The sequence below is a fragment of the Geotrypetes seraphini genome, chromosome 2 (assembly GCF_902459505.1).
Source record: "Geotrypetes seraphini chromosome 2, aGeoSer1.1, whole genome shotgun sequence".
Classification (NCBI taxonomy): domain Eukaryota; kingdom Metazoa; phylum Chordata; class Amphibia; order Gymnophiona; family Dermophiidae; genus Geotrypetes; species Geotrypetes seraphini.
The window spans coordinates 490971197-490983704 of NC_047085.1; the positions used below are offsets into that span (position 1 = coordinate 490971197).

General features: G+C 41.4%; 1 protein-coding gene across 7 annotated transcripts in view; it reads left to right on the plus strand.

Moving 5' to 3' along the window:
- KIF9 (kinesin family member 9) overlaps positions 1-12508 on the plus strand; it is a 252267-nt gene that overhangs the window by 208939 nt on the left and 30820 nt on the right. For 6 of the 7 annotated variants that reach the window (XM_033931865.1, XM_033931864.1, XM_033931867.1 and 3 more), the window contains one exon: positions 9865-10044. The exons of the other annotated variant lie outside the window; for it this stretch is intronic. In XM_033931865.1, coding sequence (XP_033787756.1) covers positions 9865-10044 — 180 coding nt within the window. The remainder of the gene's footprint in view (positions 1-9864; positions 10045-12508) is intronic. 7 annotated transcript variants of the gene reach the window in all.

A 12508-nucleotide genomic window follows, 5' to 3' on the forward strand; every position in this document is an offset into this window, starting at 1 on the left:
GGGCGATTCTCTTGCGGCGAGCTGATACATACGATATTATCACCCCTCTAAGTACTGCCTTAGCCGTGTCCCAAAATAGGTCCGGGGTTTGTACATGTTGCCCATTAGTTGCTAAAAACTCTTCCCAGTTAGTTTGTAAATATGTTTGGAAAGAAGGGTCATCGGCCAGATAGGAGGGAAATCTCCACCGGAAGTCCCCCTTGGGGGGAGCAGTCCAGGATATATCCAACCAAATAGGACAATGATCGGACAAGGCTAATGGCCCTATCGTCGCCTCTGTTACTCGCGAGAACAAGGATTCTGTTATGAGGATATAATCTAATCGGGAAAAAGTTCCATGTGCTCGTGATTGGTGTGTGTAGTCTCGTTCGAACGGGTGTAGTAGCCGCCAGGGATCCACCATGCCCAGGGACTTGCACAAAAAGGGCAGTCCCCTAGTGTCGGTTGCAGTTGGAGACCCAGACACTCTGGATCGATCAAGGGAAGCATCTAGAACTTGATTGAGATCCCCCACCACTAGAAGAGGAACTGAAGTGTCCTTAAGGCCTAGAGTAATCAACGAATTAAAATATGTGGTCGAGTAGCTGTTTGGCCCATAAGTTATCAGTAATCGGAAAGCAGTTCCTTGCAAGGTTATATGCAACAGCAATGATCTACCTAGCTCGTCTTTATGGCATGATGTGACTACACATTTTAAACCCTTTCGTATTAGCAAGCAAACACCAGCTCTCTTGCCTGTAGAGGAGGCATGAAAAACAGATCCTACCCATCCCCGCTTCAATTTCTCATGCTCCTCAGCAGTCAATTTAGTCTCCTGCAAACAGGCCAAATCCGCCTTGTGGCGTTTCAATTGTTGCAGGATTTTAGACCTCTTTACGGGAGATGTTATACCGGCAACATTCCAGGAAATTATTCGAAGTGTGTTATCCCCCATGTGTACCCCCTATAAATTGCATAGTGACAGTGAATCTCCAAACCCACGTCTGGGCGCCCAGCCTCCCCCAGACGGTCAGCACATGAACCCAATCTAATGGCATTAACAGCAGTTGTAAACATAGCAGATACATCTCTAATCTGACCCGTGAAATACACAAAACTGAGTCATTTTCGGTCCCCCAAGGCTGTTCCCACCCCCCCCCATCAAACCCAACCCTTCCCCCCACATCCCCAACTATCCCAACTAGCATATCCCGGAGGTATATGCAAGAGGTCCGAGGAGACACCCACGGTGCCCCAATCCTTCAAATATCCGACATACTGTCTCAAACTAGAAAGCCTTAACATAACAACAGATTCAATTGTAAAATCCTGAAAGTACATCCTAGCCAAACCCAATACAGTTACGTGATATGATCTTCAAGGAGGGTCCCCCTGGGATTCCAGCTGGGTGTTGATGAAGTCAGCTGCCTCAGAAGCCTCTGTAAATGAATGCCATGTACTTGCATGCTGGATTTTCAGGGTTGCCGGATACAGAAACAGAAAACGCTGTTTAAGGTCCTCCAGGCGTTTACAAAGTGGATAAAATCCTTTTCTTTTTTCAGTTAGAGCCGTCGAGTAATCTTGGCTAATGCGGATAGTTGATCCTCGCATCTTTAAGGCATCTTTTTTAACCCGGTAGTGGTGTAAAACTGCAGCTTTGTGCCTGTAATTCAGGAATTTTACTATCACCACTCTCGGTCTGTCTTCCTGTGCTGGCCTCCTACCCAACCGGTGGGCCCGCTCCAGGCATAGAGTGCCAGCTTCCACAGCCTCCGGGAATTCCAATTCAAGCCAGCTTTCCAATTCCGCAGGTAGATTAGCATCAGGGATCAGTTCTGGGATTCCCAGAAACCGCAAGTTGCTGCGTCTGGACCTATTTTCCAGGTCATCAATTTTTTCAGCCTGTCTGTGCACGGTTTCTTGTAGGGAGGCCAAATCCATTTCATGAGATGTGATAGTATCTTCAGATGCAGACACCCGATGCTCCAGTTCCGTCGTGCGGGCCGTAGTGTCAGTTAGAAGTTGTTCCAGTCGGGTCAGTTTAGCCGTTAGAGCCTCCAACTGCGGCCCCAGTGCCTGGGTCACTGCCGCCTTGATTTCAGTGAGGGCGGCATCTGTAAACTCTGCTACCGCCGTCCCCGATGCGGCCGCCATCTTGGTCGCGCCCGGAGCAGTTTTCTGTTTTCCAGCCCTGACCGGTTTCGATCGCGGCGGTTCTTGCGATCGGGTCAGGTAGTGGTCCATCGAAGCCCGATGCTGGGCGTCTGCGGGGGACCCGGCCAGGATGAATTTCGGCGCGGTTAGGCTCGAGTATGCGGATTGGGGCCCGGAGCCGATGTGAGAGACGTCCTCACCGGCTCATAGCGTCACGTGACCTCTCAAATTTTTAAATAAACTTGAAACTTGATACCAGTATGGAAGAAGCAGCACTTCATACCCAGAACAATAGAGAATGTTACTTGTTACATGCACTACTAAACCAAAGACTGCCAAAAGCTCATGCAGCTGTTCATTCTTTTCAACCTTCTAAAATAGACCTTGTCTTCACCAGCTGGAGTTTGGATATGCATATCTTTGTGTTACCAACAGGCAGGGTTACTTGCACCAAAATGAATTGGAGCCCACTGTCTCCAAGCAACAGTGATATCAACAGTGAGCATAAAATCAGTGCTACTCTCTGAAATACATGGATATCAGTACACACTTTGACCAAATATTTTGTTTGAATCTAAACTAAACTAAACTAAACCTTAGGTTTGTATACCGCACCATCTCCGCAAGCGCAGAGCTCGGCACGGTTTACAGAATTAAGAGGAAAGGAACTACAATGAAGGATAAAGGAGAGGGACTAAGAGGATAGAGAGGGACAGAGTACTGAAAAATGGGAGGTGATTAGATTTTTGCAAAGAGCCAAGTTTTCAAGTGTTTGCGGAAGGATTGGAAGGAGCTTGAGTTTCTGAGTGGGGATGAGAGGTTGTTCCAGAGTTCTGTGATTCTAAAGGGGAGAGATGTTCCAAGTTTTCCTGCGCGGGATATACCTTTTATGGAGGGGAATGATAGTTTCAGCTTTTGGGAGGGTCTGGTGGAGTGTGGTTTTGAGGAATTCCAAAAGAGTGGGATAACGGGAGGAAGGACGCCATGTAGGATCTTGAAGGCTAAGCAGGCACATTTAAAGAGGACTCTGGAGTATACTGGGAGCCAGTGAAGCTTGGAGAAGAGTGGGGAGACATGATTAAACTTGCCTTTTGCGAAAATAAGCTTAGCCGCGGCGTTCTGAATTAGCTGAAGTCTATGGAGGTTTTTCTTAGTTAGGCTTATATAGACGGAGTTGCAGTAGTCCAGTCTAGAGAGGATGGTAGATTGAACGAGGACGGTAAAGTGAGAATGATGAAAGCAGGATCTCACTTTCCTCAACATATGAAGGCAAAAGAAGCATTTTTTTATCAAAGAGTCGAGGTGATCATTGAAGGAGAGAGAGGAGTCTATGACGATGCCTAGAACTTTGCTTGAAAACTCAAGCTGAAGAGTGGGGCCAGAAGGTAATGGGATGGAGATGGGTAAATGATCTAATGTTGGGCCGAGCCAAAGTAGTTTTGTTTTGGACTCATTCAGTTTCATTTGTACAGATTGGGCCCAGGATTGGAGATTCGTTATACATGTGGATATGTTCTCAGCGAGGTTCGAGAGGTTCGAGTCGGTCTCGAGGAGGATGAGGATGTCATCGGCGTAGGTATAGAGAGTTTCTAGGGGGGATAGATGAAGGAGTTTCAGAGAGGACATGTAGATGTTGAAAAGGATAGGAGAGAGGGGTGAGCCTTGCGGGACTCCACATTTCGGTTTCCAGGGGGGGAATGAGGTACCGTTTAAGTTAACGGTGTAGGAGCGGAAGCGTAGGAATTTCGAGAACCAATCTAGGACTGTGGAGCTTATGCCTATTTCGGAGAGTTGGAAGATTAGGATATCATGATGGACGACGTTGAAAGCTGCGGAGAGGTCGAATTGTAGGAGAACAGCGAATTTGTTGCGAGAATGGAGTTGTTGCACCTTAGAGATTAGTGAGGCCAGAAGGGATTCGGTGCTGAAGTTGGGTCTGAAGCCCAATATGTTGAATATGTTGAGCAGATAGCACAGTGACTTTAGACAAACTGTACTGCAGAATTTTTAGGATAAGTATCTGAATTCCTACCGTCCTGAAATTAATCTGCAGATTGATAACCATAATCCAAAAATTTAAAGACATTTTCAATGTAGCTGCTTTAGATCAGCAGACTATGGAGAAAGCAAGGTTGTTTATCTATAACAGAGGTTCTCTGTAGATCTGTCCCACCCACCTTTCCCTCTAAGAAAAAAAAAAAAAGAGAGAGAATATTCTTAGAAACCTAGAAACTTGATGGCAGATAAAGGCCAAATGGCCCATCCAGTCTGCCCATTCTCAGCTTCTATCTCCTCCTCTCCCTAAGAGATCCAAGTTTCCAAGTTTATTCTTAGTTTGATATACCAACCATCACAAGTATGTAGCCGGTTTACAGTATTAAAAATGTAAAAGATCTTAATAAAAAAATTTTTTTAATGGGTAGTGAAGACAAAACAAGGCGTTATTTGAGGAAAGTTTTAATTACATTTTTAAAATAAGAAATAAAAGGAAGGGAAGATGGGGAGGATAAAACAGAAGGAAAGTTGCTTCTTAGAAGCGGTTCTTTGTTGTTTATTTATTCACGTGCCTGTCCCAATCTTTTATTGAATTCAGTCTTGGATTCTTGAAATCAGTCTTTCTCTCCATCACTTCTACCAAAAGGCTATCATGCATCTATCACCCTTTTTGTAAGAAAAGTATTTTCTAAGATTACTCCTGAGCCTATCACCTCTTAACTTCATCCTTTGCCCTCTCATTCTAGAGTTTCCTTTCAAATGAAAGAGACTCACCTCATGCACATTTATGCCACATTTAAATGTCTCTATCATCTCTCTCCTGTCTTTCCTCCAAAGTATACCTATTGAGATCTTTAAATCTGTCTCTATATGCTTTATGACGAAGACCACTGACCATTTTAAGAGCCTTCCTTTGGACTCCATCCTGTTATATCTTTTTGAAGGTGCAGTCTCCAGGATTCTAAATGAGGTCTCTACAGATTCTTATATAGGGGCATCAGTACCTCCTTTTTCCTACTGGCCATACCTCTGCCTATGCACCCTAGCATCCTTCTAGCTTTTGCCGTCACCTTTTCAACCTGTTTGGCCACCTTAAGATCATCACATACTATCACACCTAAGTCCTTCTTCTCTCTTGTGCACAAAAGTTCTTCATCCCCTAAACTGTACTATTCCCTCGGATTTTTGCAGCCCAAATGCATGACCTTGCATTTCTTAGCATTAAGTTTTAGCTGCCAAATTTTAGACCATTCTTCAAGCATCACTAGGTCCCTCCTCATGTTATTCACACATGTCTACTCTATTGCAGATTTTGGTAACATCCACAAAGAGACTAATCTTACCTGACAGTCCTTCAGCAATACCACTAACAAAAATGTTAAAAAGAACAGGCCAAGAGCCAAACCCTGAGGCACACCACTGGCAACATCCCTTTCCCCAGCACCTCTTCAGGTTGGAGATGGGTGGAATCTGGTATGGGAGATACAGCACATGCCCCTGTAAAAAAATATTCCAGATCTTTCTGGATATAGGAGAGCAGTCATTGGATGACATCGTCTTAAATGTGTCTGCATTATTCCAAGTTCGGGATCCCGACAATTGGTAGGAAGTCAATTCATAGAACATCAATTGGTTTTAAGAAAGGTTTGGACAATTTCTTGGAGGAAAGGTCCATACCTATTATAGAGAAAGACATGAGGGAAGCCACTGCTTGCCCTGGATCGATAACATGGAATGTTGCTACTCTTTGGGTTTTGACCAGGTACTAGTGACCTGGATTGGCCACTGTAAGAATGGACTACTGGGCTTGATGTACCATTGGTCTGACTCAGTAAGGCTATTCTTATGTTCTTATGTAGGATAAAATTGGTAGGAAGCCTTCAAAGAGCTGGAGTTATTTTACCATCATATATCAGCCCTAACGCAATATCACCACAAGTCGCGTTAGGTGATTAGCATAGTAATGAGATGCAAATCATGCATTTGCATATTATGTATCTCATTACTGAGTAACGCACGGTGACTTAAATGTCACTGTGCTATTTTTGACCCTGCAGTATTACAGCTGTTTAAGTTACAGTAAGGGTTGTTTAGCACAACTTAAAGCCCTAATGCTGCTCAATGAATTCCTCCCTTAGTCACCTGATTATAGAGATAGACAGTTGGATCTCCAGGAGTGAAAATTCTACCTCTCCCCCCACCTCTGCTGAGCAGGTATATCTAGCCACCTAGTTATAGTTTCTCTAAAGTTGAATGTTTTTGGAGGCCGGGTCAGGTAGAAGGAAGAACTCTGGTATCTAGCACTGCAAATCAGTGCTAGCCAACCAGGTTTATTTATTTATTTATTTAGATTTATATCCCGTCCTCCCAGTAGCTCAGAACGGTCTACAAGTAAACATACACAGTGGAAGTAATTAGACAAATAAGATGTACAATAGGTTTAGATGCTTGGACATACAAGACTGTGCAGTATTTATCAGAGTACAAACAATTTTTCAGAGTACAGACAATTTATCAGAGTACAGACTAAGAGAGGACTATACTGAAATTTAGGGAGAAGTTAAACAGGGGAGAGAAGAGAGAGGTGGGGTTTAAGGGGGGGTGTAGACTGAGGGAGACCTTTAGTTGAAGAGGAGGGTCTTTACCATTTTACGGAATGTCAATAAAGAGTTCTGTTGCCTGAGTTGGGGGGGGAGTTGATTCCAGAGATGTGGGATGAAGTGGCTGTAGGATCGTTTGCGGGCAGTTTCTGAGAGGAGGGACCTTCCAGGGGGAATGCATAGGCGTATTTCCGATTTTGAGCGGAGGGTGCGAGTGGGGGTGTAGATGGGAAGCTTGGATTTTATGTAGGAGGGGATGGTGGCATAAATTCTCTTGTGGGCTACTGCTAGGGCCTTGAAAGCACAGCGCTGGCTAATTGGGAGCCAGTGTTCAGCGCGGAGTGCTGGGGAGACGGGATCATGGTAGTTGAGGTTGTGTAGGAGGCGGATAGCTGCATTTTGGACACGTTGGAGGCGTTTGAGATTATTTTTGGTTAGTCCATTAAATAGGGAGTTACAGTAATCCATTCTGGAGAGGACATATACGTAGAGGAGTTGGGCGAGGTCAGGTGTGGAGATGTAGGGTTTGATCCTTTTCAGTTGGCGGAGGTAGTAGAAGGAGGTGGAGATTACTTGGGATATGTGGGCAGATAGGGATAGGTGTCCATCTAAGGTTACTCCTAGGCTGCGTACCTGATCTGTTGCCGTTAGTAGAGTGGAGTCCCATGCTAGGGTAGGACGTGTGAATTTGGTGCTTTTTTTCCTGATCCATAAGAGTTCTGTTTTAGAGGCGTTTAGTTGAAGTTTGTTGTTTGACATCCAAGTTTTCATATCAGAGAGGCAATGTATCTAACCCTTACCACTGACTTTGTTTGCCTAAATCTAGCCAGCTAGATTTGGAATAATATTCTGTCATAATCTATCATAGGTTGTATCTTAAAATTAACTTGGTGACCTTTTGAAAAATCACAGCATTGTATCTCTTTAATGTTACGCTTTTCATAATAAATTTTCTAAATAGCTATAGAACAAACAAGGGAGATACAGGGTATTCCACATTCAGATAGAGAATATAAATTATCAGCATATGCTGATGATATTTTACTTTATTTGAGAAATCCGGAAACAACCATTCCAAATTTGCTTGAATTGATTGAAAAATTTGGAAAATTTTCAGGATATAAAATAAACTGGAATAAATCAGAAGTACTTCCACTCAATGTACATTGTACAAAAAGTCTATTTGATTCATTTTCTTTTATTTGGAAAGAAGAAGGAATAAAATACTTAGGAATTTGGATTACAAAAACTGTAGATGAGACAATGAAAATTAATGAAAAAAATATATTACAAAAAGTGTCAGAAATGTGTGAGCAATGGAATCCTCTGTGCATATCCTGGTGGGGGAGAATACAAACTGTAAAAATGATGATATTACCAGTAGTTTGTTACCAAATGGGTATGATACCAATTTTTTTTCAGGGGTCATTTTATAAAAAACTGGATAAGATGTTAACAAAATTTATTTGGCTTGGAAAAACCCCCAGAATTGCTCTAGTATCATTACAAAGACCAATTGCGGAGGGAGGGGTAAATTTTCCAAATTTTTATAGGTACCATCAAGCCTATATTATGCGTCAGGGTATGTATTGGATCCTCCCAGAACCCATTGAACATATACCAGATTGGTTCTGGTTAGAATGGAGATTAATGTTTCCTTTACGTCTAAGTCATGTTATCAGTATTCAAATGCCAAGGTTATATAAGGATCACAAAATATTGGTTGATACTTGGAAAACTATAAGATATATAAGTAATCTAACTCCTATTCCAATAACTAAATCAACGACTCAAACAATATGGCTCAATCCAAAGATCAAAGTTGGCGGTTTTAAAATTATCTGGAAACATTGGATGATTGCTGGAATTCGGATTTTAGAAGATGTAATAAATAAAGGTAAACTGCTTGAATTTTCACAATTGCAAAATAAATTCGGTTTGAATAAATCACAATATTTCAGATGGATGCAATTGAAGCAGGCCATTCAGGTAGGGTTCCCTGAATGGAAAAATCTTAATAATTATCATAATATAGAATTCTTATGTTTTCAGATAGATTCCATGGGTCACCAGGCCGCAAGATGGTATAAATTAATATCTGAATTTGTATATAAAAAGAAAAAAAATGGTCTTAGAGATATTTGGAGCATTGAGATTAAGCATGAGTTCAATGCATCTCAATGGCCACGACTTTGGTCTTGGAGGATAAGATGTACACTGTCAGCATCTATGAGACAAACTTGGTTTTTTATTTTACATAGAGCTTTATGGACCCCTACACGTTTACATAGAATTGATAGCTCTAAGTCTAATAGATGCTGGCATTGTCATCTTGAAACAGGGACATTAGATCATCTTTTATTCTATTGTCCATTCATATTAACATTTTGGAAATCAATTTGGCCCCAAATCAATAGGATGTTAGAAAATCCTGTAGCCTTGACATACGATACAATTCTATTTGGTACTGCAATGAGATCTCAAAGTCAAATTTCATCAAATAACAACAAACTTTTATTTATAATGACTGGAATAGCAGTACAACAAATTACACACAATTGGAAAAATTGTGACAGATTGAACTATAATTTTTGGTGGAACTCAGTTTGCCATATATATAAAATGGAACATACATTTGCAACACAAAAAGGATATATGGATAAATTCAAAAAGATTTGGGGACCATTAACAAAATATTGTAATAATTGAATTTCATTTTCCCATAATAAGAAAATAGTTAAAGAAGAAAGGGAGGGAGGGGATATGGGAGGGGGATTTATACTCTTTATTATAAATTATAAATAAAATATTATTAATAGATGGTATTCTTACATGAAAACAATATAATAAAGGGAGGGGAAAAAGGTTAATAATTTAAAAAATAATTGATAAAATCATTACAATATATATGTTGTATAACTTTATAAGAAAAATAATTACAGTTTTATGATATATAAAATCATAAGAAATATAAGATAAGAAATGTTATGTATAAAATACATTATAGAAATATCAAGTGTATTATTAAGATAATTGTATGAAAATTTATGACACTTGTTGTTAAATGAAAAAAATCAATAAAAAAACTTAAACACAAACACATAATAAATTTTCTCATTATCCTCTTCCTGACTAGGAGAATATGTCAGTGATGGAGGCCAGACTATAATTGATGAAGAGGAATTTATTCTGATTGTGAAACTTAAAGACCTGAAGAAACAATACAGGTCTGATTACGATGAACTGCAGGACTTGAATGCAGAAGTCCAATACTGCCAGCGCCTTGTGGATCAGTGTCGGCAGAGACTACTCACAGGTGCTTATTCTGGCCAGAATTAAATGTTCATGCTGTTTTCCATCGCTACAGAGGTTCAAAGATTCTTTTTACCTCCTTTATTTTTTCTATCACTTCAGTCTTCATCCACTCCATTAGCTCCGCAGGCATTTCTCGGTTCTCTAGCCATATAAAGTTGCATATGGGTCTAGGAAATACACTGTTTGCAGATTTACAGGAGAATAGAGTACAAGCATTTACAGCATAGCATTCTATTGTTTTGTTTATATTTTCTTATTATCCTACTCCTAATTAGAAGATCTTTCAGAAGTAATCTAGTTTGTTTGTTTGGTTTTTTTGTTAGTCATTAAACTACACATTTATTCCCCATCTCCTCTGATAAGGACTGTAAGGGCCATCTTTTTATTTATTTATTCAGTTTTCTATACGGTTCTTCCCAGGGAGCTCAGAACGGTTTACATGAATTTATTCAGGTACTCAAGCATTTTTCCCTGTTTGTCCTGGTGGGCTCACAATCTATCTGATGTACCTGGGGCATTAGGGGGATTAAGTGACTTACCCAGGGTTACAAGGAGCAATGTCATAACCCCTTATAATTTATGCTGAGCCCTCTAAAGCTTCCCTAAAACCTACTATACCCACCTGTCTCCCACTCCAATAACCCTTACGGCTGCAAGTGGCACCTAAAAAGCAGTAGAATAGGGTTGGGGGGTTGGGGGGCTTACATTTTCCACAATAAAAGTAGTGTTTAGAGTGGCTTATGGGCCTGGGTCCTCCTCTCTATAGTACACTAGCCCACCCACCAGGATACTTAAGACACTGTGCAGAGCTCTATTAAGCTTTCCAATATCACGTGCTGCTGTTCTAGAGACATGTATGTACCGTTTCATTCAGATCTTTGTGGGGTGAGAGGGGGTTAATGACCACCGTGGGGGGAATTGGGGGGGGTCATTACTTAATCCCTCCAGTGGTCAGTTTGGGTACTTTTTTGGCACTTAGACACTTTTAAAACAGGTGTAACTCTGGACATCTAAGTTCCATCCTGGACATCTTGGGAAACGTTTGATTATCACTGCAAGACGTCCAAATGCAAAGCACGCCCATAGCCCACCCATAATACACCTCCCAACATGCTCCTCGAACTTTGAATGCATAGTGGCTAAGCTGCCTAGCAAGACGTCTGTAAAGTTGGCTTTGGAAATCAGCACTTGGATTTTTTTGGCCAGAAAAATGTCCAAGTGCCAATGTATGTTGTTTTTTGGATGTCTTAGGTACTTTGTAAAAGTACCCCTAAGACAGGGCTCTCAAAGTCCCTCCTTGAGGGCCGCAATCCAGTCGGGTTTTCAGGATTTCCCCAATGAATATGCATGAGATCCGTGTGCATGCACTGCTTTCAATGCATATTCATTGGGGAAATCCTGAAAACCCGACTGGATTGCGGCCCTCAAGGAGGGACTTTGAGAGCCCTGTCTTAGGGGTACTTTTACAAAGGTGCGGTAGCGGTTTAATGTGTGGAATACCACACGTTAAACCGCCTGCTGTACTATTACCTAACGCCTCCATTGATGAGGCGTTAGGATTTTAGGCTGCTGCGGGGGTTAGCGCGTGATGAAATGTCCGACGCGCTAACCCCCGTAGCGCACCTTGTTAAAAGGAGCCCTTAATGTTTTGAAAATGCCTCTATGTCCTAAAACAGCCAGAGGGAAAAATAAACTTCAGTGCCTCCATTTTGTGCAGTACCATAGACCCTGAGTGATCTCTGTATTTCTTCTCACAGAACCCCAAATTCCTTCCCATCTTTAATTTTCAGATGTTAAAATGTAATTTTGTTCAAGTCATTTTACATTATTGTTACATGTGGAACTGTTATAAGAAGTGATTACTAAAGTTCATTTTCTATACATTCCTAAATTATATCATCTAAAATATTCTGTATGTTATCAGGTACTGTATGAAGCATCATAAATTTCACAGTTAGTTACTGTATGCTAAGTTTCCAAGTTTATTCAACACTTGATATACCGGATAGCGTAGTTAGTTTTAAGCAAGGTTTGGAGAAGTTCCTGGAGGAAAAGTCCATAGTCTGTTATTGAGAAAGACATGGGGGAAGCCACTGCTTGCCCTGGATTGGTAGCATGGAATGTAACTACTCTTTGGGTTTTGGCCAGGTACTAGGGACCTGGATTGGCTTCCGTGAGAACGGGCTACTGGGCTTGATAGACCTTTGATCTGACCCAGTAAAGCTATTCTTATGTTCTGGTTTACAATGCTAAAAAAATTAAAATTAAAACAAGATAAAAAAAATATATACAGTGGTACCTTGGATTACGAGCATAATCCGTTCCAGGAGCATGCTCGTAATCCAAAATGCTCGTTTATCAAAGCGAGTTTCCCCATAGGAAATAATGGAAACTTGCTTTGATACGTTCCCAACCCCCCACCCCCGAGGCCAGGGCGCTGCTCCCCCCCCCCGCTCGCAAAGTCC